At 39.4% G+C, this 26,616-nt stretch overlaps 1 protein-coding gene and 1 long non-coding RNA gene across 7 annotated transcripts in view; one reads left to right on the forward strand and one right to left on the reverse strand.

The window, feature by feature from the left end:
- NR6A1 (nuclear receptor subfamily 6 group A member 1) overlaps positions 1-26,616 on the reverse strand; it is a 215,044-nt gene that overhangs the window by 56,582 nt on the left and 131,846 nt on the right. For 2 of the 6 annotated variants that reach the window (XM_070596446.1, XM_008528388.2), the window contains exon 1: positions 1,507-1,645. The exons of the other annotated variants lie outside the window; for them this stretch is intronic. In XM_070596446.1, coding sequence (XP_070452547.1) covers positions 1,507-1,522 — 16 coding nt within the window. In that variant the 5' untranslated portion in view covers positions 1,523-1,645. Of the gene's footprint in view, positions 1-1,506; positions 1,646-26,616 lie in introns of those variants that run through there. 6 annotated transcript variants of the gene reach the window in all.
- On the forward strand, positions 1,374-14,165 carry LOC139079712 (uncharacterized). The gene is made up of 2 exons (XR_011533580.1): positions 1,374-1,667; positions 12,806-14,165. It is a non-coding gene; the product is annotated as an uncharacterized lncRNA (long non-coding RNA).

The raw sequence follows: 26,616 nt of genomic DNA on the forward strand, positions 1-26,616 counted from the left end.
AAGAAAAATCAAAGTTTCAATACTTAATTAAAAAACAACTGAAGAACCTTCTGTTCAAACATTTTTTCTCTTTCAGAACTTGTGGACTATATATCACTAAGAGATTCAAGCTGGTTGGAAAAAAATCCAGATCTTCCAGAGCTATCGTTCCAAACTCATGCAACCACTGCTCTGGTATCTCTGCCTATCCCTAAAATCATATTCCAATGAATCCAGAGCAAATTTTACTTCATAAACTATTCCTTTCTGGAAAAGCTAGTATATCCAGAATAGTTTAACAGAGAATTTTTGTGTCTATTAGGGGAAGGAGAAGAAGCTCTTCAAGATAAAAATAACAGGTCTTGCATGTAATTGATAATTTCTACAAACTTTGTTGCTTCCACTAATTTACAACAAAAACCAATGAGGTAATTCTGGCATACAAAGTGCTGGGAAATAAGGTACAAGGGAGAATTACTATGAAGTGTTACTATAAAGAAAGAATGTTGTTAGAAGAGGGAGTCCCAGTTCCCTAGTTTGTACATGCTCAGAGGGAGAATAAAACTGCAAAGCTGCTACGGCAGATGTTAGCCACGCTACAGGGGCTGGGAAGCTTTCCTAGGACTAGCTATTTCATAGGTTCATATCCTAGAAATTTACCAACTACCTCAAAGAGTTTGAAACTTTTCTGGCTATAGCTCAGCAGTACACGCCTATAAGAAACCAAACTCTTGGCAAAACCTTTGACTCTATAAACACAGCAAACAAACAGCAAATTTCTAATACTAAGATTCATCTTCTAGCTGTTTGTTTAGTTGTATATGTCTCTCCTGGCCCAAATAATAAAGTTGTGGGGAACTGGAGTTTCTTACACAAGTAGGAGCCTATCTGCAAATATATGAATCGCAACACTAACTAGTTGCTATTAATGAAATAGAGAGAGAGAGAATGAAACTAGCCATTTTAAAAACAACCTACTTAAAAAGAAATTAGCAACGGCTTAGTCTTATACCCAAAACTGTAAAGTATCTAAGTTCCTCCAAAGGGAATGAGGCTGCCTTATCAACGGCCTCATGACCCCAATACTATCTATAATTAACAGTACTAAATAAGGCTTTGGCAGATGGTGAACTGGATTAAGGAATTTAAAATATAAACAAATTCTGTCAAGAGGTAATCAGAACAGTTTTTCACAATGTAAACTTTACCAAAGAAATGTGATATAAAATGAAGTTTAAGATTTTTTAAGTCACTATAAAATTTAAATATAATTTTTCTCTTTTTTCTGCTTTTTCCTAAAAACCCCAACAATCAATTCACTACAGTTCTCCTTTGCTTTTCTCTATTCCAAAACTTTTATAGCCAATTACTATGTACAAGAAAACTTGTTGGCTGAATTCTGCCAGGACACAAAAAAAGGAATGGACTGCCTCCCTCCTCCCTCAAGGCTATTATTTGCTCTAAACCTTCAAAGAAAATTTCTAAACCTTAGATTTGGGCTCAGACTTAAACAGTCAGTTCCCTTACCTTCCCATGTCTCCATTTCATGCTTCTCAGAGTCTGTTGAGAAGTTCTATTTCAGCCATGAAGAAACAGAGATTACAGGACAAGTCCAGCCAGATGACCACCCTTCCGACACTTGGCCAATTTCTCTCTCTTAGCCGGGACTACGACAGTCATACTCACAGGTCAGTTTACAAGCCGGTCATGTGATTAGAAAGTTCAGGCGCTAAGGTCACAACGTGTATGGAGTTCGTTTATTACCAAAGGTTATCTAAGTGGAACTGATAGACTTATTTTCTTTAGTTAACAATACTGCCTAGCATGTCTCTCTGAAAACTATTATGGGAACATTTAATGGGAAATACTCCGGTCTTCTTTAAGCTGAGATTCTAAAATTAAAAGGCAGCATTTTAAAAGGACTTGGTTTTCATTTAATTTAAAAAGAGTTCTAGTATGTGGGTTTTTTCCTCCCCTTCTTTCTTTCAAGAGCTATTCTATACTACATTCTTCTATACTCTGGATTAGAAAATTTAGAGTTGAAACCTTTGGCACAAGGAAAAGACAAAACAAAAACTCCCTGTTATGCATGTGTTTGGCAGGGGGTAGGATTCCCTGCTTTTTGTCATCTAACAAACAATGACAAGGCAAATTCTTCTGAGAAAATTAAAACATGGAGCTCTGAGTTATTTGCAGGGTTCACTTTAACTCTGGCCCTCAATTTCCATGCTACGGTTATACACACTAATCTGAAAGAATGTGGAGAAAGGAAACTGGGTCTGCAAAATCCTTTTAGAAAGCAAAGGTTAGAAATTTCATCCCTTGCCCCCAGCCAAAAGCTTAAATCTTTAAAGTAAGCTTCCCGCTTCATTCCTTTAAAACTCTTAAGATCTTAAGCAATCATTATGCTGTCTCCCCCTGATTCATGAACCATACCAGTAGCACACGGCAGACTACGTCATACTGGGTGTGCATGTACACACTCAAACCTTGCCACTGAGCTGCAGAGGCTGGTAAATCTGAGCCATATGCTAATGACACATGATGTCAAACATTCAGCTGTCCATTCAGACATCAGAACACAATAACAGGGCAAGTTCCACTTAGAAGGTGGGATGGCCCAAAGAGAGACCGATTCCCTGGGAAAAATGCTTTTAACTGCACAAAGTGTTTCATTCTCTGAAATCTCCCTTTCTCTCTAGCCTAGCCTTGGGAATAACTTAAAGGCCAAGCACATTTTATAGCAGTGTTTCAGGGGGAAAAAAAAAGACCCTTTTTGGGATGGGAGCAGAATCTGTCACTTGGCAGCCATATAACTGAATGGCAAATATTGCTAGCACTGATACTAGAGGGCTTTTCCAACCAATAGAGAGCATTAGGGTCATCTTAAAAAGTAGGGCCTGAAGAGAAAGTGATCAGTGATTTAAAGAAGGAGAAAAGGCTATAATTTGCCTAAAAATAAACGTTCTGCCACTGCCACCACACACCTCACTCCAACACAAATACATCAAACAGCTTTCCCACTCTCACCAGATAAGAGATTAATAAAGATTTTCTTAGTCCCTGTGGAATTTAAGGTAGTTCTTCTAATTTTAGTAAAAAGACTATAAATAGAATGCAGGGAAAAAAGCTGAGCGAGAGGAAAGTCCACCAGCAAAAAGCTATTCAATTGAGAACACAAATTCAAAAGGCAGCTCTCTGTCTCCCTGGAGGATACAGGTTTATCTGAACTCAGGAACCTGCACAGAACAGGGCTGTAGTAAGCCTCCTTGCTTTACTGCACCAAGCTTTGGAGGAAAAGATGAAATGGGAAGCCCTTACTCCGGCTCCCAGTATCAAGACTGAAGAAGAGCCCTTGATTTTTAAGGGCGGGTCTTAGTAATAATGCTTGATGTACCCATAAGCCTGAGAACAAAGCTATAACATGGTTTAAGAAGACAGAGGGGCCGGCCCTGTGGCCAAGTGGTTAAGTGCGTGCACTCTGCTTCGGCGGCCCAGGGTTTTGCCAGTTCGAATCCTCGGCGTGGACATGGTACCGCTCATCAAGCCATGCTGAGGAGGCATCCCATATGCCACAACTAAAAATACACAACTATGTACCGGGGGGCTTTGGGGAGAAAAAGGAAAACTAAAATCTTTAAAAAAAATAAAAAAGAAGACAGATATATCTTATCCTTGGATATAGAGTCATATTTCTTCAGCATCCTCAGTCCTATAGGTTTTTTGAGAGCCCTATATAGATGCTACTGGAAGGAAGGGGGAAAGAACATGAATATGCACCTAAATGATCATGTGAATGCAAAAGACAAACTCTAAATCTTAACTAGGGCTCCTAGTAAGATTGGTAAAAACAACTACAGAGAATAAAAATCATTTTAAAAGATTAAAAGGATTCCTGGAATTTATGAGTGGGAAGGGGAGAAAAGAAAATAAGAAATCAGCAACATTTCCTACTTACTAACTTGGTAACGTAGAAAAAAAAAAGAAAAATTCTCCATCCAACCAACACCTGTACTATTTGCATACTGTATATAATAGAATTCAAAAGTTGAGTCCAAATTATGAATGGCAGAACCTTAGTTAACGCTGCAAGAGACTGGTTCCACTTCCATTTTAAAGATGGGGAAACTGAGGCCCAAGGAAAGGAAGAGGCAAGAGTCATCAGACCAACTGAGAAAAAAAAAACTAGAGTTTGTACTCTAGTCCCTCATTTCTTCCATTATAGCACATATCTTGGACAGAAAAAAATAAAGCCTCTTTTTAGATGTCACTATTCAACATCATTTCCTATCTGTTTGCCTATTAAATGGCAGCTTTCAAGGAAGACTGCAGATTTTGAAGCTAAAGGGTGGTAACAAGATGTAATATGCTTAGTCCTTTAATGTAAAACAAAAGAGAGCAATTCTAGTAGCCACACAATCACTGAAATCATTTCAGCCTTATTCATTTTTAAGAAGTTTTAATGAAAGTCTGATGCAAAGTAAAAGCCATGAGACCACTCTGATGGAGGGGTACTGGTTAGAAAACCTCGCTCCATTTTAGAAAAACAGAAATATGCAGAAAATGTTTTTTAAATTCCTTTTTAACCTTGCAAACCACAAAAAACAATAGCCCAAGGTCTCTGGTTCTCTGGTAGATCCTTGATACAGACATTCTCTATGGCAAGGAAAAGAGTTTAATTCAACTAAACAGGAATAATGAAACATAGCCAAGTGAAGTCCCTACTACCCGGGACTAACAAGCAAACCTTCTGAGCACAGAAAAAGAACAAGAGCAACAAAGAACATACTTAGATATGATTTCCAGTTTTGCCTTGTATTCCCAGAGTTGGAAAGGGGAATTCATGGTTCAGGAAGTAAAAAACAAAAACAACTCAGAGTTGGAAACTAAAAATATTCCAGAAACTGGGATTATTCATCCAATTCTACAAACATCCATTGAGTCTCCTATGAGCTAGGCACTACACTGGCTGAGGCAACAGAAATGAATATTATGCGATCCTTGCCCTAGAGGTGCTCACCATCTGTTGACCTCTCCAGCCTCATTTTCTATCACTCCACACTAACCCACTTGTAGTGCAAACACACTAAACAGATAAATGACAATGAGATGTTACAAGTGTTGTAACAAAGGTGGGTACTAACTTAGGGAACTAAAGATGAGGGAACAATTCATTAGAATGGAGTGAGATGCCACGGAGAGGTCATTTTTGAGTTGAACCTTGGAGTTCTGCAAGTAGACAGGTAGGAAAGGTATTTCAGGACTTGAAGGAATGGGCAGAACTGGGAAGATCTCAAAAGACTTTTCAACGTCTATGCAATAAAGGCAGGAATTAAATCTGCATGCAGAAGAGTTAACATGATTGGCTATGGGAGAAAAGACTACAGTGTGTGATTTAAGAATAGCCTTATATACAACAACCAAACGTAAATCCTTTCTTTGGACAAAGCAACTGTAAAAAGACATTTTTGAGACAATCAAGAAATTTAAAGATGGTTGGGTATTTAATTAGATTAGTTTTCCACCCACAAATTGAAGAACTTGGGAAGAGTGGGCTCTCCCTCCATTAAAAAAATCTCCATAATATCCTAGAAAAGATTTTGGCATGAATTTTTGAAATATCACAATAAAGAACAGATTATAATATGAATAAATCAGTCCCTTTTGAATGAAAGAAAAAGAAAAGAACGAGATATACAGTATACAAACATTAATGCAGCCAACTATTTGTCTCCTGAGAGGTCTGAACAAGGTGGGACTTATTCATCCCATATGGCACCTCTCCTGTTTACTTCTTTCACATTTAAGGTCTAGATCAGCCCAAAGATTAATGCCAGTGAATGTTGTAGCTCTGAATATAGCAATAGATCAAACTGATAAGTAACTATATACAAATGAAGTAAAAAAGATCAAAGTAGTAAAAAGCAAGACTTAGTGGCAAGGCAGTTGGACAGAAAACCTTTCTCCTTTGGTGTCCCTAAAAAGGAAGACCATTTAAAGCCCAGTAGTTTCCAGACAAACTCTGACCTCAGCCCTGGACTTATCAAGTTGTTTCATTTTCTGTCTATCCATCTGCCTGACCTAGGGAGGAAAAAGTCAGATGATACAGGGAGAGGCCTCTGCCTACAAGTAACTCAGTTCTGTGTAAGTGAGGCCTCTGGGCAAAGTTCTGCAAGATAAAAACCTCCAGTAACTGTGGCATGATCTCACTGTACCCACTCAGTGGTTCCCAGGCACCAATAGTATAAAGGTCCACACTCCCAAGGCCCTTTACAATCCAGCCCCTGATGATCTCTCCAGCTTCATTTACCACCACTCGCTGTAAGCACCCATCACTCCAGCCACACTGATCCACTTGTAGCACAAGTATGCTAAACTAATCCATCTGCCTGGAATAACTCTTCTCACTACTTCCTTATAGCTTCCACTACCACTTACTCATCTTTCTGGACTCAATTTAAACATCACCTCCACTGTGAGGTATTCTAAGACTCCATCCTCCCAGCCCTCAAATCAGACAGAGTCAAACCATACCATTCTTCCATGCTGTCTGGATCCCTAAAATATACCATGACAATACACGTTACCATGCTATTTTTATTTCATGGTTCTATCTTCCTTATTAATCTGAATGTACCCCCAAAGAGTCAAGCCTTGGTAATCCCAGGATCTAGCCTTGGGTTTAGCACACAGTAGACATTCACAATATGTTGAAGCAATTGGAAGGCTCTTGGTGCATGTGCTGTGTGGGTAGGTGGTGTGCAGTTCTTTTATTAAACTTAATGATACAGTCATATTCTACTTCATTTTCACATTTTCTAACTCTTTCACCTTACTTCAGAGGAGGTTTTTTTCCCCTAGACAAACTCCACTTCAGAGTCCTTTATGTGTCAGGCCCTTTGTTTCATATATATTTTCTGATTTGTAAGCCTATCTGACACTGAATCTTCTAATAATGAAGGCTCAGTACTGGTAGTAAAAGATTTCTGACCGATATGCCCTATTTGCTGAGTTCCTATACTAGTATAGAATTGTATGTTGCTGATGATCTTTCAATTAAGATATATAACACATATTTCCCACTAGATTTCAAGCTATATGAAGGCAGGGACTGAGCTCCCTATTCTTGTTTACTACTGTATCCCCAGTGCCTGGCACAAAATAGGTGATCAATGAATATTTGTTAACTAGAGGAAGGATGAAAGGAAAGAAGTTGCTTCAGAGAGCAGGAACATGGGACAAGGAAAGAAAATCTTTTAAGAATACAAATATTCACAAAAAGATTGCCCTAGGCCATTCCTGCAAAGCCAAAACCAGTTCACCCAGCCTCAACTCCAACTCCAGTAAATCCTACCCATACACAGAGCTCTCTTCTAATTGAGGCATTGGGTGTAATAAATCTGAAAACTCACAGGACCGGCTGTAAACCGGCCAAGTGGCAATCCTACCCGTAACCAACTCTGTCCTTCCTACTCTACTAGAGATTGAACCTGACTCTCTAAGGATAGTCAAGAGGAAAAGGGAAGGCAATAAGGGCTTAATAATCTTACTTGGGGGTAGAACCTAGCTTCAGCTGGCAAATGGACTGATTTTTATCAAACAAAATATACATCATTCCAATCTGAGTCATCTACACATGGCAACTGAGCCCTATTCTGGGTCAAGAAGTCACAGATTGCTCCCCTGAGCCTTACATCTCGATATCCAGCTACTTCCTAGGCTTCTCTACCTATCATAAGCACCTCAGACATGTTCTCCCTTTAAAATCTGCTCTCTTTCTGGGCTCCCTGTTTTAGTGAATGGCCTCAACCACCCAAGCCAAAAACGTGGGCTTCTTTCCTTGACTCCTTCCTCCCCTTTGATCTCACCCACATTCAACTTGTCCTCATTCCTGTCTTTTCTATCTCCTTGAAAGCTGCTGAATAAGCCACTCTCTAACCAAAGATGGAACAATTTGAGTATCCTTAAAAAAAAAAAAAAAAAGTACAATTAACTGAAACAACTGTTTAAATCCATCAGTTAATAATGACTCTAAAAAAATTAATGTGTCACCATTGAAGGATACTAGTGAACCAACACAGCATTTTGAGGATTATTAAACGAATGGGAAGAATCCAGTATTTATTCTGCCTTTCCTAGATGAAATATACCACAGGGTAATAAACAGCAATAGAAAAATGTCTCTTTACAGAAGCATTTAATAAAAGAACAAGAAATACTAGAATTAGAATATTACTATCAAATAATGGATGCTAGATATTATCAACAGCTGACTCTACACCCTCATGAAGTAGTCTTGCCCAAAAAGTTGAATCTAAAGGTGATCAAGGCCTATAGATCCAATTACTAAAATAAAAGAATTAAGAATTCAAAGAAACACATTCATCTACATCACAAAGATGCAATCAGTAGAATCTGGGCTGTGGTAAATAAAACAAGACGAATCACCCAATTCCTTAAATTAAATTAGAAGGAAAAAAAGATGGAGGAGAAATCTATAAAAAAATCTTTTAGGGGCCAGCCCGGTGGTGCAGCGGTTAAGTTCGCACATTCTACTTCTCGGCGGCCCGGGGTTCAGTGGTTCGGATCCCGGGTGTGGACATGGCACCGTTTGGCAAACGCCATGCTGTGGTAAGCGTTCCACATATAAAGTAGAGGAAGATGGACATGGATGTTAGCTCATGGCCAGTCTTCCTCAGCAAAAAGAGGAGGATTGGCACTAGTTAGCTCAGGGCTAATCTTCCTCAAAAAAAAATCTTTTAGAGATACATACTGGAATATTAAAGGATGAAACAATATGATACCTGAGATTTGCTTCAAAATATCATGGAAGGGGAGAAGGTGGGTAGAGGTATGGGTGGGACAGGATTAGCCACTGGATGATGATGGTTATTGAGGCTGGGTACATAGGTTCATTATACTACTTTATGTATTTCTATGCATGTATAAAGTCTAATAATATAAAGTAAAACAAACAAATCTTCCTCAATCCATACATTTATTTTCATCTCTACTGTCCTGTTCTTGGCCTCCATTACCCCTCATCTGGTTTATTTCAAGAGCTTCCTTATAGATCTTCTTGTTAACTCCTATTTTTTTCTACATCTCTTTTCTCCACTCCTGTCCCCATACCTACCCCCAAATCACTCTGGCTACTTTCTAAAACTCAAATAAAACGATGACATTTCCACTTAAAATCTGTCATTGCTTTCAGAATAAAGCACTTTCCCAAGCTTACTAGGGCCTTCCTGATCAAGCCCTTGTCAACCTCTCCATTCTCTCTTCTCATATTTTCAATAATCTCAACAAAGATGCTATTTACAGTTTCCTAAATGTGCCTTTGCATGTACTGCTCCTTCTGTCTGGTTAGTTTCCACGAATTAGTTAATTCTCAGCTAATTCAGACATTAGATCTTCTAAGAAATCTTCTCCAATTCTTCCCTGCCGTAAAGGTTCCAATACTATGAATTTCTACAGTTTCATCCCTTTGTATGCCTGCCTGCCCATGGATCTGTGAGTATTCCAAGAATAGGGACACAACCTGATTCATCTCTGTATTCTTGGTACCCACCCACAGAACCTAGTACAGAATGGGTACTTGATTCATGTTTGATGAATTAAAAAAAAAAAGGCCTAGGCTTCCATGGAACCCACAATTCTACAGAAACAGCTAACTATAATAAGAGGCAGCCTGAAATTACATGCTTTGGAGCTAGACAAACTTGGAATCAAATACCAACTACACAACTTACATGAGGTTTTGTAAATTTCAGCAAGGCACGATCAATTCTGAGCTCAGCTTCCATATCTGTTAAATGGGAACAGTTACTCCACAGAGATAGTGATTAAATAAGAATAAGCACACAGATCCAAGTAACTAAAATTATCTTTAACAACACAATGCAATGCTATGCTCATACGTCAGTGAGAGAATTTAGCAAACTCAAGGACCATTAGGTTTGCACCCTCACTCTCCTACTGGCAGCCTGTCCAATGCCAAAGGCCTTGAGCATCTCCCTACCAACAGGGTCAATCTACCACTGCTTGGCAGGTTGAGGAAAGGGGGCATTGCTTCTCTGCTTCTTTCCTAGTACCCGATGCCTCTCTGCGTATATTCACTCATCTTTCCCTCTGGCAAATCCTGAAATATGATCCAATTCAGGGCTTTGGAACTCAGATTTTTGCCAGCTTGACCTTTAAACATGTTGACTAAAGGGAACAGAGATATCAGAGGCTGTGATACGTACTCTAGTACAAGGTACAATAAACCTTCTACGCTGCTCCAGGATATCTGGAGCAGGAACTCAACCCCCACTCTCTCATGTGCAGGATTCTTTTTCCTCTACAGAAAAACAGAATAAAGGGTAAGCTAGCAAGTCCTGGGGTTACACCCAGGTTCAGATTTTGGAACTTCCTTTTACTAGCTATGTGACTTTAGGTAAACGGCATAATTTCAGTCTCAATTTCCTCATGTATAAAATGGGTTAACACTTGCCTTGTAGAGTCTCTGTGAGAACTGAAAGAGATAATCTTATGAAAAATGTTCAATACAATGCCTGGCATATAGTAAATTTCCAACAAACTTATAGTTTATATTATTTAGAAAAATGTTTCTTTTCTTATTATAAAGTAATATATGTTTACTAGGGGAAAAAAAACACCAGAGAACGAAAAAAACCGTAAAGAAGAAAAAAAACAGTTTTAATCTCACTTCCTAGCTAGAACCACAAGTCAGATTAGTCACATTTTGGTGTACTTCTGTCATCTTTTTTTTCTGTGTGTATATATTCTTTTTACAAAATTTGAACATATTACACATAATTTTCTCTTGTCTTTTTCATTCAGCATATTATATTCTCCACTGTTATTAAATATTATTTAAATATTATGTAATCTACTATATAATATAGATATATAACATATATTAAATATGTATTATATAATAATATCTTTAATAACTATTAGTAAAGATTCTATTTAACAGCAGCAAAGTATTCCATTAATGAATGTTGCATAATTGAAACATTTTTTTGCTGGACAGTTGGGCTAATTCAAATCTTTCAATATTTTAGAAACATCTATGACAAAAAACTTTACATATATTATTAATCTTTGACTCACTCAGATTAGTTTCTTAGAACATATTTGCCAGAAGTGGATTACTAAGTGAATTTAACTTTCTCCTAAGTATTGCCAAAACATCCACCAGAAAAAGTGTACCAAAAGTTTAAGAGTGCCCAATTCATGTGTTGGCCTACTTCTCATTAAACTATCTGTGGAGGCCATCTGGCAGCGCCTTGTGGTTAACCTTGCTGATGGTGAAGCTGATTCAGGACACCGACCATTATCTGGGAGAGTGGGAGGCAGATAATTCATAAGGAAGCTAGATAAAGAGCTGCTATTTTGCGAGAGATAAGGTGGGGAGATTAACTCTAATTGGACATTTCAAAGAGACCAATACGAAGCTGAGGGAAGAGGTGCTTTTGACCCCAAATAACTTTCCCTTCTGAATCTCAGGTTAGGGTGTTAGTTTGGGGTACCACCTGGAAGTGTCTCCCTCCTGCCCATTTAGTCATTTAGCATTCATTCAAACTTACTAAAAGGAAGAAGGAGGCAAGTATAGTGGGCTTTGAAGTTAAACATGTTCAAGGTTCCAAAGTAAGAAACAGTAAGTTTCTTCATCTCTCTGAGGCTCATTTCCCTTACAAAAAAATTGGGATCAGGCCATTTTGGTTGAGAATGTATGAATACTTCTCATATTATTAAGTACCTATCATAGGCCTGGCAAACTTAGCAACAGTTATCAACTTCCTTTCTCCCAAGCATAGTGAGTCGTATTCTCCATAGGCATCTTTGTCCTCAAGTCCATCTGTGAGACAGAATGCTTGCTCAGACCTAAGTGTGGGAGAAATACCCCACAGTAGCCATCAAAGACCACTCTCCCATGGAATGATGGTTGCCAGAGTCTGGGAGGAGGGAAAAGGGGGAAATAGGAAGTATTAGTCAAAGGGTACAAAGTTTTGGTTATACAAGATGAGTTAAGTCCTAGGGATCTACCATACAGCATAGTGCCTATAGCTAACAAAACTGTATTGTATATCCAAAAATTTGCTACCTTATGTTAAGTGTTCTTATCATAAATACTAATAATAAATAAGAAGACAGGGGGAAACTTTCAAAGATGATAGGTTTACGGCATAGACTGTGATGATGGTTTCACAAGTGTATACGTATCTCTAAACTTATCAAGTTGTATACATTAAATATGTACAGCTTTTTATGTCAATCGTACCTCGGTAAAGTGATTAAAAAAAAAAAAAAAAAGACCACTCTTCCTTCTTTGTTCCAAAATTAGAGACACAGAATTCAGCATTCTGAGCAGGTCAAAATTGGACAATTCCTATTTTGTGCAAGCCAGGGGTAGGTGGGTCAAGATGAGTGAGTCAAGATCCTGTCCTTGAGGAGCTCAAGCCAGTGGGAGAGACAATGACATATAATCTTAGAAGAGGGGCAAAATATAAGGTGTGTTCAGAAGAGAGGTGCTTGTCTTAGCTGGGGAAGGAGCAGCTCACCATTGTGTTCTTGGTGTCTAGTATATATTTGATTATTTGATGGACTGAATGGCAAGTCTGGAAGGGCTTCCTGGAGGAAGTGATATCTGAGCTGTACAGCTATATTGCTCAGCTAATCGTATCCCAGAGACTTTTGCTTTTGGATAAAGTTTCCAAATAAAGCTAAACAAAGAATTAAAACCAGATGTCAGGTAAGGAAGGAAGGATTTCCACTTGCTGAACTGGACCACTCCTCTCTTCTGGCCCTCTTTTAGAGACCACCTAGATTCCCAGAAGTCGACCTTCATGTGGAATACAAGGAGTGAATTATGCAGACCCCTCATAGACCTCACCCTGGACTCAGCTGTATGAGGACAAAAAGTATGGAAAGAAGACAAAGAACCAGTCCCAGGCCTGAGGAGAGACCAAAGACTTCCAGGAAATGCTTTCCTAGGATTTGCCCAAGCACCTTCTCTTGGTAATGCTGCTTGGACTGAAACACAAGCATCTTCGCAGGACTTAAATGGCACTGCAGCCAAAGGGAATATGATCAGGGCTGTGGGCACAGGGAGCTTATGTCTCAAACTATGCATTAGTAAACTTCTCTCTTCCAAGTTACTTAACTGGGGTAGCAGATGGGTCAGTTGCAAATCACATCAATGCAACAATCTGCCCGCCAAGAAATCATATCCTTAAAAATTATCCAATTTCAATGATAATTCTTGTACTACAGAGAAGGCAAATTCCTCCATGTATCCTATCAGTGTCAATGCAAAGAAGTAGTTTTGGGGATTTTTTTTTTAATAGCATCTTTCATCACACACTCATTATATAATTGGTAGAACATTTTGAGAGGTCACTTTGGGCATTATGTATTAAAACCAAGCCCATCCTTTAAAATGCACATACCATTTAACTTAGCTATTCCACTTCTAGGAATGTATATCCTACAGAAATACTTGTGCAGTAATGAGAAAATACTGATTGCAGTACTGTATATAATAGCTAAATAAATAACAAAATAAATTTTGCAATCAATAGAGGAGTGGCTAGGGGCCAGCTCAGTGCTCTGCTCCGGTGGTCCTGGGGTTCACAGCTCAGATCCTGGGCACTGACCTACACACTGCTCCTCAAGCCACGCTGTGGCAGTGTCCTACATACAAAAGAGAGGATGATTGGCTCAGATGTTAGCTCAGGGACAATCTTCCTCACCAAAAAAAAAATTAGAGGTGTGGCTAATAAAGCTATATAATATATGTAGCTATTGCAAGGAATGAGGTAAGTCTTTAATGTACTAGCATGTAAAGAAGTCCATAAAATATTGTTAATGAAAAAAAAAGATCACTTTGATCCCTTTTATACAACAAGTATAAAAACTTAAGTATATTTAAAAAGTACATAAAATGCAGTGCTGGCCCTGTGGCCGAGTGGTTAAGTTTGCGCGCTCCGCTGCAGGTGGCCCAGTGTTTCGTTGATTTGAATCCTGGGCGCGGACATGGCACTGCTCATCAAACCACATCGAGGCAGCACCCCACATGCCACAACTAGAAGGACCCACAACGAAGAATATAGAACTATGTATCGGGGGGCTTTGGGGAGAAAAAGGAAAAAAATAAAATCTTTAAAAAAAAAAAAGTATATAAAATGCAATGGACCTGCAAATGGACTTCCGCCTCCAGCCAAGCTGGAGTAATGGGGACCAGATTTGGCCTCCTGACTGGGGAAACTATGGAACTGAATAAAGTATATAAAAAAATGATTTTCAGGTATTGGCCTTCAGGTGACAAAGTACAGCGATTCCTGAGAAAGGGGAAACAAGGCAAGTCCTGTGAATGCCCCACCTAACTGCCTAGAGTTCCTGAAGCACAAAAAAGGAGAACCCAGTCCAGCGGGTCTTTCCGAGTTGAGGATTCAGAGCTGGGAGTCCAATAGGTCAGGGTGGCGAGAGCTAACAGGGGAAGGGGCTAGAAAAGAGAGGGCTACCGGAGACAGCATGACCGAGATCCGCAGAGGCTTCTCTTGAATCTTCAGCTGAGGATGGACGAGTGCATATGTGTAAGGAAACTACACAAGGCTGGGGAAAGAACCACCCAAAAGGAATAGAGGAAACGATTTTCAGGGCTCACATAGGGCCAGGAATAGTTCTTGTTTTCACGAGCCAGACTGGAAAACTTTGAAGATTAGAGAATTTATTTCCTGAAGATCCTGATTAGTATTCATATATCCCCAACCTCTGGCCCTCAGGTATTCCCCCAAAGCACTGATTGGTTTCTCAGATTAGCTACTTGCCATATTCAGGCCATAGAGGTTAGAAGCTAAGACAGGTGGTGATGGTTGGTTTGTGGGACGAGAGATGGATAAAGTCAGCAAGAGCCAGTGAGGCAAGTCCAACAGGTTGAGAGAGTAGATCCTAAAAATAAACTTTGCCCCAGGCTCATCTTGCCATAGACAAAATCCATTGCTGTAAGCAGAAGTCTCCTTTGCAAATTAGCTTAGCACAAAAATGACTGTAAAGCTAACAACACATAACCCCTTTTCAATGAAGTGGTCAGCACACTGAAATTCCCCCTTTCTTCTTGGATGCTTTTCAAGCCTCTAAAACTCTGCCCAGAACAGACATTCACATTTACCAAGTCATCTTTGCAGGAGACACCCAAATGCATTAAGGCAATCCTTTTGAGCCTATTCCTGGAAAACAGCTCTTCACAATCTTACTTGCCCTTTTGGTCCTAATGATGTAATTATGAATTCAATGTCTAGTATTGCCCTTTTAATGGTGTTTACTCAGTCCTGGTGAAGTTCACTTTTCACACAAATAAGATACTTGGATTCTATTGAATTTCTCTCCTCATATCAAGTTAATGCCAAGTTGGAGAGCTTAGATCCTTTATCATGTAACACTGAGAATTCTCAGAAGAATGTAGTATAAGAAACTGTTAAACTTCCAGGCTAAGACATGGCATAGAATGCAGTGCCATTATTTTAATAACCTTATTTATTTATTTATTTTGAGGAAGATCAGCCCTGAGCTAACTACTGCCAATCCTCCTCTTCTTGCTGAGTTATTTTTAGTGAAAATAACAGGTACTTGCAAAAATAAGATAGTTAAGAAAAGAAAAAAATATTTGGGGCAGAGGAGAGAGGAGGAGGGCAGCCTGGTTCCAAGTCTATAACACAAAAGTAATCATCACCAAAAGGGCATGCTGCTTTGGTTTTTATTATCTTTCTGAATTAAAAATTCATTCTTTTTTCTTTGGCCATAAAATGTGTCAACAGCTCATGAAACAGGAATTTCATGAGCTATAAAGGAATTAATCACACACTCAAAAAAATCAACTGGAAAAGTTTTAGAACAAAAAACAAGGGAATATATACATCTTTTTTACTATTGGGGGAGGTAAAGTCTTTCTAACCATAACATAAAACCCAGATATCATTACGGAAAAGATCATATCTGCATTTATATAAATGTCTAACTCTGGAAGGCAAAGACACTCACACACATGCACATTAATATTTACACACTGGGGCTGGCCATGTGGCCGGGTGCTTAACTTCACGCGCTCCACCTTGGCAGCCAGGTGTTTCGCTGGACTGGATCCTGGGCGCAGACCTAGTACTACTCATCAAGCCATGCTGAGGTGGCATCCCACATAGTAGAGCTAGAAGGGCCTACAACTAGAATATATAACTATGTACTGGGGGGCTTTGGGCAGAAGATGAAGGGAAAAAAAAGACTGGCAACAGATGTTAGCTCAGAGCTAATCTTAAAAAAAAAATTGCATTAAAAAATATATATTTATACACATAAATAAATCCTACAAATCAATAAGAAAAAGGCAAACAAATCCCCCAATGGGCAAAGAATATGACCAAAGATGCCCTAATATGGTTATAGTATGAGTAATAATGAAAAAGTCACTAATAAAAACTCAAATTAAAGCAACTATTATACACCATCTCTCATCTATAAAATTGACAAAAAATTTAAAATGCCGAGAATATTTCAGTGTTAGAGAAGGTTTGAGAAGATGGGTGTGTTTATGCAACGTCAGTGTTTGATATATAGCTTAAATACAGCTTACACTATTTATCAACATTTAAACTTTACACATACCTTGACCCAAGGATCCTACTTTTACTACTCTATCTTACAGAAATACGCACACATGTTCACAAGTTCTATGCTTAAGGATAATTGAACATGTTACAATTTCTAAAAGCTGGCAGAAACTCAAACATTCTGCAATACAGGAAAAGCCAAGAAATGGGGAAATACTTAAGGAGATAAGAAGCCAGATGTTTTAGACCTTACCCAGGCACTTTGCAAGACTCATTCTGGATTTCAGTCAGGCTGTCGTCAGTCAGTCATTCAGCTAGTCCCTCCCTCCCCATTGCTATGTGCCTAAAGCGAAGTCAGGGAGTAGTAAGTAGGCAGGCAATCCATTCCTGGCCACCTGCACAGGCCTCCCCTGACCACCCCTACCAACAATTTGGACAGAATTTCTAGCACAACAATGCAGGCACTTCTCCTGGTGTTAAGATCCTTATGGAAATGGAATAAAGGGCAGCAAAGTACATCCTTGGGGCAGGGGGCCGGAGGTAAGAAGGTAGCACATGCTAGCAGTGATTTTTAGAGAAATGCATAACAATCTGTTGATTTCACAGGACCAGTCAGACTATCTCAAGTGCAAGACACACTTTCAAGGATTAACTTATTAGTTAGCTACTCCCCCTTGTGCTAAACCCACAGCTGAAAGCCAAGTGGTTGATCAAAACCTGCTCAACCAGACAGCTGTTTCGAGAGTCCAGGGGACCTAGGCTCTAGGTCCAGGCTTAGTATGAGAAGGATAATAACAATCTATCCCCCGTGACACCTGGAATAATTTTTTCCCCAGAGTCGAGCACAGGACCTGACACAGTAGGTACTTAGGAACTGTTTGAGAAACAGGGCTGATCCTGCTTGCATGACACTGAGAGTAAAATTTTGCACTGTAGTATCTCATTTACCTCACTCTAGACCTGACTCTGTTAAAAACTGAGTTATTTTCTTGTTAAATGAAAAGGATCAAGACATATGACTCAAGACTTTTTATTCCTGTTCAAATGTTGTGTAACGAGATGCTTAGTTTTAGAAAACACAGTTGTGTTTTTCAAAGGCTCCCTTCCCTCCTTAAGGCTCTTTACAAAAAGAAAATTCTCAGAAGTATCTGATAACCTGTAGGCTGTCACCATCTTCCTGGGCATCAGTTGAGGTACAGACTCACACCTGGGAGGCAAGTCAGGCTCTTGTCAAATCACACAAAGTAATATCTACATTCTATCTGGCCTCCTCTATTATAAAAGATGCCAGAGGTGAAAAGGCTGTCTAGGAAGTTCCTGTCACAGCTGGGGTGCCTGTTTTAGTCAGCTGCTACCTAAGGCACCACCTTATCATCCTAGGAGATCAGGTCTAGGGGAGGGCCACAGATCGCAGATCACAGAAATATCTGTAGCAGCCCTCTAAAATGTCAAGTATTTGTTTCAGGAGAAAAGACAGATATATAACAATACTAAAGAAATGTACAGGCGTACTGTTTTGCTAACAATATTAATGAAATATCAAAGGAAATCATCTTAGCTTTCACAACTAGTTTTGAGGATTCCAGATTAGCCATTAGTCTACATAAGAGATACCTCCCATGGCTGCAATTGGCATATTCTACCTGTTTTTCGTTTTGTGATAAATATTTTCATTTTTCTATGTTGTCTTTTACATAGCCAATTTTAGTAGCCGTAAACACAAACTCAAGTGCTGGACATTTAGATTTTATTCTTTTGCTACTATATGTTACAATGAAAGTCTCTGCACTTGTATGTTTTTACAGAAAAAAATCTTAGGACTGGTTCATGAAGTTGGAGACTGTAGAAAGTTTTATGACTATGGCTCCATATAGCCTTGTCAATTCTCCCAAGAGATCAGATCCACCCACAGTCCACCAGCAGAGGGCAGCATTCCCCAGACTAACAGGGCCTTAGGATGAAGACACCAAGCACCGGGAGTGGAGAGGAAAGGCATGGTCAGAAGACAAAGGCAAAATCCACAGGGCAGTGCTAACCAGGCTCCCAAGATCTGGGAGGTGTGATAGGCCCTGGCTCCTGCAGGACAACCGGGGATTATCCAGAACTAGCAATATCCAACACTCTGGCACCATGATGGAAAACTTACCTCCCCTTAAAGAGGTGTAATACTGCTATATTGGCCACAGAGACCATGTAACTTGGATCCTGCCAACAACAGAGATGATTGGAGCCTTACCCTCAGGAAGACTAAAAAAGGATAGCATTATGCTGTTGGCCTCACTTTGGCAGTTTGTTGAAGGGAAGAATGGAAAGGGCAAGCACACTTATCCATCACATATGCCCAAGTTCTTGTTTTCTCTCTTCTTGGCTTCACCTTAAACTGAGCTGGAGGCAAGGCAGGGATACTGTAGACAGCAATGAGGTAAAATGTAACCAGCAAGCCAGAACAGTTAGGGAATAGGCCTAAGAAAATGAAAACAGATGTGGCTGAAATGTCTCACTGTTTATTTTAGATCATCAAGCAAGTGAGTCATCCTAAATTAATCTCAACTACAGCTTGGGTTGCTCTAATATTGCAGCTCTTGAGAGCCTCAATAAATGCCAAATCCTTACCTATCAAAAGGTTGAAAATGACTTTTAATTTGCCAGCTATTCACCACTACCCCACAGTGATATGTTAACATCTCTCTGGAACATTTTGATTGATATCATAGCCCACATTACAGAGATAATAATGCAGCATTGATGAGGGTGGGAAAACAGGCTCCTTTAAGTCCTGATGGCAGGGGAGAGGGAGTTGGCAGGGAGGTATTTACCACTTTTTGGGGGAGGGGAATTTAATAGCACCAAAATCTAAATCTACAAACCCTTTCATTTGGAAATTCCACTTGTAGTGTCTCATGTTGCAAAAGTACTTCCACGAGTAAGCAAACTATTATGTAAGGATGTTTGCTGAAGCCCTATTCATAATAGAGTAGATATAAAAGCAATCTAATGTCCACTAACAAAGATGAATTAAACAAATCCTGGCATATCCATTCATGCAAACATACAAATGAGATAGATCTATAAATCCTTCCATGGAACAATCTCGAACAAAAATTAAGCGAAATAAAACAAGCTACACAATGAAATAAGTATATAATGTTTGTTTTTAAAAAACTGCATATTTTGGAAAGTCTGGAAGAACATACACTAGATTACCCAAGTTCAAATTTTGGCTCTGCCACTTACTAGAAGTGTAACTTTACACTTAATCATCAAACTTCAGTTTCCTCAACTATAAAATGGGGAAAAATAGTATCAACTTCAAAGGATTATTTCATGGATATATATAAATATACACACAAAATAATTTAATTGAAGATATACATAAGGCAGCACAGTGCCTGGCATAAAGCAAATGCTCAGAACACTCAGATTATGATAATTATTATTAATTACCATCATCACCACCTTTGGGAAGTGGTAATTAGGGAGCTGATTGATTTACCAAGTTTTAAACTTCATATATGAAGAATTTTTCAGAACAAGCACGTGTTACTTTTATACTTAAAAGATTTATCTTTATACTCAAGAGAAATGAAAACATATGCCCAGATAAAAACTCGTATGTGAATGTTCATAGCAGCATTATTCATAATAATCAAAAGTCAGAGAGAGTGACGTCAGCATCATGGTAGAGTGAGCTGTTCCCTTAGGCTCTCCCCTCTAAGATACAACAAAAAAGGACATTCATTACACAACAGAGGACATTCATACAACACAACAGACGTCTGAGAGACCTATGCAGTCATATGTCTGAAGGTGGGGGTGCTGGATCCCCCAGGAGGCAGTGGAAGGAGGTAAGCAGATCCTCTCCCCCTCCCCAGTGGCAGCGATCTATGGGACAGGACAATGCATGGTGGCCAGCACGGGACTATGAGAGGATAAGGGAGAAAAGGCAGCCCTCCGCGGAAACGCTTTCACTCTCAGAGTTGCTTCCCAGCCCACAGGAACTCTCCACAATGAGGCAGCTAAGTCACTGCGGGGGCACCCCCACCAAGCTGAGCAGCCCAGGTGGCCTGCCAGTTACTGTAGAGGCAGAAGGCGGGTGGGAAAGAAAGCACCCCTTCTCCCCAATCCCACCTGGCATACCAGCTCAGCTGGTTGGTTAGGGGAGGGGATCCCCATGAGAGCGCCTGCAACTTGGTGTGTGAAGCAGCAGCAACCAGATGCAGAGAGCCATATTGGTACAACTCCCAACAGATAGGCACAACTGCCAGGGGACACGGCAGGCTCAGAAAACACAGCTCCTGCCCCTCCCCTCCAGTGGTGGTAGGTGGGGTCTGTGACCAGATACTACCACTGCACTGGCAAAGGTCCACACCATTGAATAGCATGAAGAAATACATTAAGACTCCAGATCAGAAGGAAAATGACAAGTATCCAGAAACCAATCCTGAAGTCACAGAAATTTACAATCTAAATGACAGAGAATTCAAAGTAGTTACTCAACAAGTTAGAAGAAAACTCATAAAGACAGTTCAATAAACTCAAGAGTAAAATTAATGAGCAGAGGGAATTCTTCACCAAAGAGATTGAAACTCTAAAAAAAAAAAACCAAACAGAAATGCTAGAGATGAACACAATGAATGAAGTTAAAAAAACAATCTGGAATCCTTTAAAGAGCCAACATAATGGAGGAAAGAATTAGTAATTTAGAGGACAGAAATATAGAAATGTTTCAGTTGGAGGAGGAGAGAGAACTAAGACAAAAAACAAATGAACAAATTCTCTGAGAAATATCTGACTCAATTAGGAAATGTAACATACGGATTATAGATATTACAGAGGGAGAAGTGAGAAAGAAAGGAGCAGAGAGCTTGTTCAAAGAAATAATAGCTGAGAACTTCCCAAACCAGGGGCAGAAGATGGAATTTCACGTAAATGAAGCCAACAGAATTCCTAATTACAACAAGACCTTCCCTAAGGCATATGTTAGTAAAACTGGCAAAAGTCAATGACAAAGAAAAAATATTAAGGGCACCAAGGTAGAAAATGATCTACAAAGGAACGCTTATCAGGCTTTCAGTGGATTTCTCAGCAGAAACGTTGCAAGCTGAGAATGGAATGATATATTCAAGATACCTAAAGACAAAAACTTTCAGCCAAGAATACTCTATCCAGCAAAACTATCCTTCAAATACGATGGAGAAATAAAAACTTTCTCAGATAAACAAAAGCTGAGAGAGTTCATCATCACTAAATCTCCTCTACAAGAAATGATCAAGAAGGCCCTCATACCTGAAAAAGAAAAAAAAAGAAAAGAAAAGGTTTACAAAGCCTAGAGCAAGGAGATAAATAGAGAGACAAAATGAGAAAATTGCAGCTCTCTATCAGAAGAGGTTAGCAAAAAATTTTAACATTAAAGATAAAGGGAAGGAAAGCATCAAAAATAACTAAAATCACTTCATTTTAATCACAAACTCACAACACAAAACGGGATAAGTTGTGACAACAATAACTTAGATGGGGAAGAGGTAAGGGATGGAACCTGTTTAGGCTAAGGAGACAAAGGCTATCAAAAAATGGACTATCTCATCTATGAGATCTTTTATACTAACCTCATAGTAGCTGCTGAACAAAATACCAGAAGAGACACAAATGATAAATAAAGAGAAAACTGAGAAAACCATCATAGAGAGTCACCAAACTGAAATGGCAGTTGGAAATAAATGGGATGAAAAACAAGGGAAAATAAGAGATAAAATGGCAATATCCAAGCCATCATATATCAATAATTACTCTAAATGTAAATGGATTGAATTGTCCAATCAAAAGACAGAGAGTGACTAGGGCCAGCCCCAGTGGCTTAGTGGTTAAGTTTGGCAGGCTCTGCTTTGGCAGCCTGGGTTCAGTTTCCAGGTGCAGACCTACACCACTTGTCTGTCAGAAGTCATGCTGTGATGGCAGCTCACATACACAAAGAGGAAGACTGGCAACAAATGTAAGGTCAGGGTGAATCTTCCTCTGTGGGAACAAAAAAGAAAATGACAGAGAGCGGGGCCAGCCTGGTGGCACAGCGGTTAAGTTCAGACACTCTGCTTTGGCAGCCTGGGGTTCACCAGTTTGAATCCCGGGCACAGACCTATGACTTGCTTATCAAGCCATGCTGTGGCAGGCATCCACATATAAAATAGAGGAAGATAGGCATAGATGTTAGCTCAGGGCCTATGTTCCTCAGCAAAAAGAGGAGGATTGGTAGAGGATGTTAGCTCAGGGTTAATCTTCCTCAAACACACACAAACAGAGTGGCTGGATGGACTAAAGAACAAGACCCAACAATATGCTGCCTCCAGGAGACACATCTCAGCTCTAAAGACAAACAGAGGCTCAGAGTGAAGGGATGGAAGACAATACTCCAAGCTAATGGCAAACAAAAGAAAGCCATACTTATATCAGACAAAGAAGACTTCAAGAAAGAAAAGCAATGGGCCACAAAGAGGGGCAGTATATAATGATAAAAGGCACATTCCATCAAGAGACATAATACTTATGGATATAAGTACACCTAACACAAGAGCACCAAAGCAACTATTAACAGACCTAAATAAAGGGAGAACTTAACAGGAACCCAATAATAGTAGGAGACCTCAACCTCTAACTTACATCAATGGATAGATCATGCAGACAGAAAGTCAACAAGAAAATAGCGGAATTAAATGAAAAACTAGACCAGATGAACTTAACAGATGTACATAGAACACTCCATCCAAAAACAGGAGAATATGCATGTTTCTAAAGTGTACATGGAACATTCTCAAAGATAGACCATATACTGGGAAACAAGTCAAGCTTCAATAGATTTAAACAGACTGAAATCATATCAAGCATCTTTTCCAACCACGATGCTACGAAATTAGAAATCAACTACAAGAAAAAAGTTAGGAAAGTGACAAATATGCAGAGACTAAACAACATGCTACCAACCAATGGATCAATGAAGAAATTAAAGGAGAAACCAAAAAATATCTGGAGAGAAATGAAACTTTAAATACATCATACCGACTCATATGGGATGCAGCAAAAGTGGTCCTAAAAGGGAAATTCATAGGAATACAAGTCCACCTTAACAAACAAGAAAAATCCAAGATAAGAAATCTTAAACTACAACTAACAGAACTAGAAAAAGAAGAAACAAAGCCCAAAGTCAGCAGAAGGAAGGAAATAATAATTAGAGCAGAAAGAAATGAAATAGAAACAAACAAACAAACAAAAAAAACAGAAGAAAGGATCAGTGAAACTAAGAGCTGGTTCTTTAAGAAGATAAACAAAATTGACGAACCCTTAGCCAGACTCACTAACAAAAAAAGAAAGAAGGCTCAAATAAATAAAATTACAAGTGAAAAGGGAGAAATTATGACACCATAGAAATACCAAGGATTATAAGAGAATACTCTGAAAAACTACATGTCAACAAATTGACAATCTAGAAGAAATGGATACATTCTTAGACTCATACAACCTCCAAAAAATGAATCAAGAATAAATAGAGAAGGGGCTGGCCTGGTGGCACAGCAGTAAGTTTGCACATTCTGCTTTGGCGGCCTGGGTATTGTCGGCTCGGATAACAGGTGCGGACATGGCACTGCTTGGCAAGCCATGCTGTGGCAGACTTCCCACATACAAAGTAGAGGAAGATGGGCACAGATGTTACTCAGGGCCAGTCTTCCTCAGCAAAAAGAGGAGGATTGGCAGAAGATGTTAGCTCAGGCTAATCTTCCTCAAAAAAATAAGAAAAAAAAGAAGAAGAAATAAAGAATCTGAATAGCCCAATCACAAGTAAAGAGATCGAAACAGTAATAAAAAACCTCCCCCCAAATAAAATTCCAGGATCAGATGGCTTCTCTGGAGAATTCTACCAAACCTTCAAAGAATATTTAATGCCTATCCTTCTCAAACTATTCCAAAAAACTGAAGAAGATGGAACACTTCCTAACTCATTCTATGAGGCCAACATTACCCTGATCCCAAAACTAGACACGGACAACACAAATAAGAAAAATTACAGGCCCATATTGCTCATGAACACAGATGCAAAAATCCTCAAGAAAATCCTGGAAAACCAAATACAGCAATATATTAAAAGGATCATACAGGAGTGATGTCAGCATCACGGTGGAGTGAGTTCTTCCAGTGATCCCTCCCCTCCACCATACAACGAAAAAGACATTCATACTCCAACAGAGGACATCCACACAATACAAAAGACATGTGAGAGGCCCATGCAGCCATACATCGGAGAGTGGAGAGACTGGAGCCCCCCTTGGAGGAAGTGGAACAGGATAAGAGAAAACTTCGCACCCTCCCCAAAAGATTGTGATCTGGGACTGTGTGCGGCCTCCGAGAGTGAAGGAAGTGGGGAGGGGACACTTGTTCACAGGAACATCAAAGATCCTTGAGGTCCCTTGCAGCCTAGGGGAAAGCTCCTACTTAGGGGAAAGTTAACACGGGGGTGACCTCATCAAGCCAACACCCCAGGAGAGCAGATAGCGAGAGCAGAGCCAGTAAGCCCACAAGAGCACGCAGAAGAAAGTGCCCCTCCCCCCATCTGTCCAGCACCGGCTCCAGTGCATGGCATCCCAGCAGAATGCAGAGGGCTCAGAATACATAGCTCTTGATCCCCACCCAGTGGCAATAGGTGACAACTGTGACCAAATAATACCAGGATGCTAAAGAACAAAGCCATGCCCTCTAGCAGTATCAAAAATTATATTAAATCTCCAGACAAGAGAGAAAATGACAAGTATCCAGAAATCAGTCCTGAAGACACAGAAATATTTAATCTAAATGAGAGAGAATTCAAAATAGCTATCATCAAAAAACTCAACGAGTTAAAAGAGAATGTAGAGAAACAATTCAACGAGTTCAAGAGCTACTTCACAAAAGAGATTGAAACTATAAAGAAGAATCAACCAGAAATATTGGAGATGAAAGACACAATTGATGAGATAAAATAAAACACAGATTCCCTGAACGTTTGAGCGAATATCATAGATGAGCAAATCAGCATAATCAAGGACAGACATATTGAAAAGCTCCAGATAGAGGAGGAAAGAGAACTAAGACTAAAAAGAAATGAAGAAAGTCTCTGAGAAATATCCGACTCAATTAGGAAAAGCAACATGAGAACTATACAGTTATTCCAGAGGGAGAAGAGAAGGAGAATGGAGCAGAAAGATTGTTCAAAGAAATAATAGCAGAGAACTTCCCAAACCTAGGGAAGGAGGTAGAAATCCATGTGGAAGAAGCTACCAGATCTCCTAAATATGTCAGTGTAAAAAGATCTACTGCAAGGCATATAGTAACGAAACTGGCAAAAGTGAATGACAAATAAAAAATACGAAGGGCAGCAAGGTAGAAGAAAATAACCTACAAAGGAACCCGTATCAGGCTTTCAGCAGCTTTCTCTGCAGAAAGCTTACAAGCTAGGAGAGACTGGAATGACATATTCAGATCTTTGAAGGACAAAAACTTTCAGCCAAGAATACTCTATCCACTGAAACTATCCTTCAGATATGATGGAGAAATAAAAACTTTCCCAGATAAACAAAAGCTAAGGGAGTTCATAGCCACCAGACCTCTCCCTACAAGAGGTCCAAGAAGGACCTCATACCTGAAAATAAAAAAGGCGGGGGGGAGAAAGGGGTTACAAAGCATTGAGTAAGGAGATAAATAGGTAGACAAAATCAGAAAACTGTAGCAATACATCAGAACAGGTTAGCAAATACTCAAGTATAACATTAAAGATAAAGGGAAGGAAAACACCAAAAACAGAGATAATCTTGTCATTTTAACCACAAACTCACAACACAAGATGGAATAAGACTGAGGAAAACAACTTAGGAGGGGCAGAGGAAAGAGACTGAACTGGTTTACTCTAAGGAAATAAGAGTCCATCAGAAAATGGACTATCTTATCTAGGAGATTTTGAATACAAACCCCATGGTAACCACTAAACAAAAAAACAAAACAGGGACAG

The sequence above is a fragment of the Equus przewalskii genome, chromosome 26 (genome assembly GCF_037783145.1).
Source record: "Equus przewalskii isolate Varuska chromosome 26, EquPr2, whole genome shotgun sequence".
NCBI lineage: Eukaryota > Metazoa > Chordata > Mammalia > Perissodactyla > Equidae > Equus > Equus przewalskii.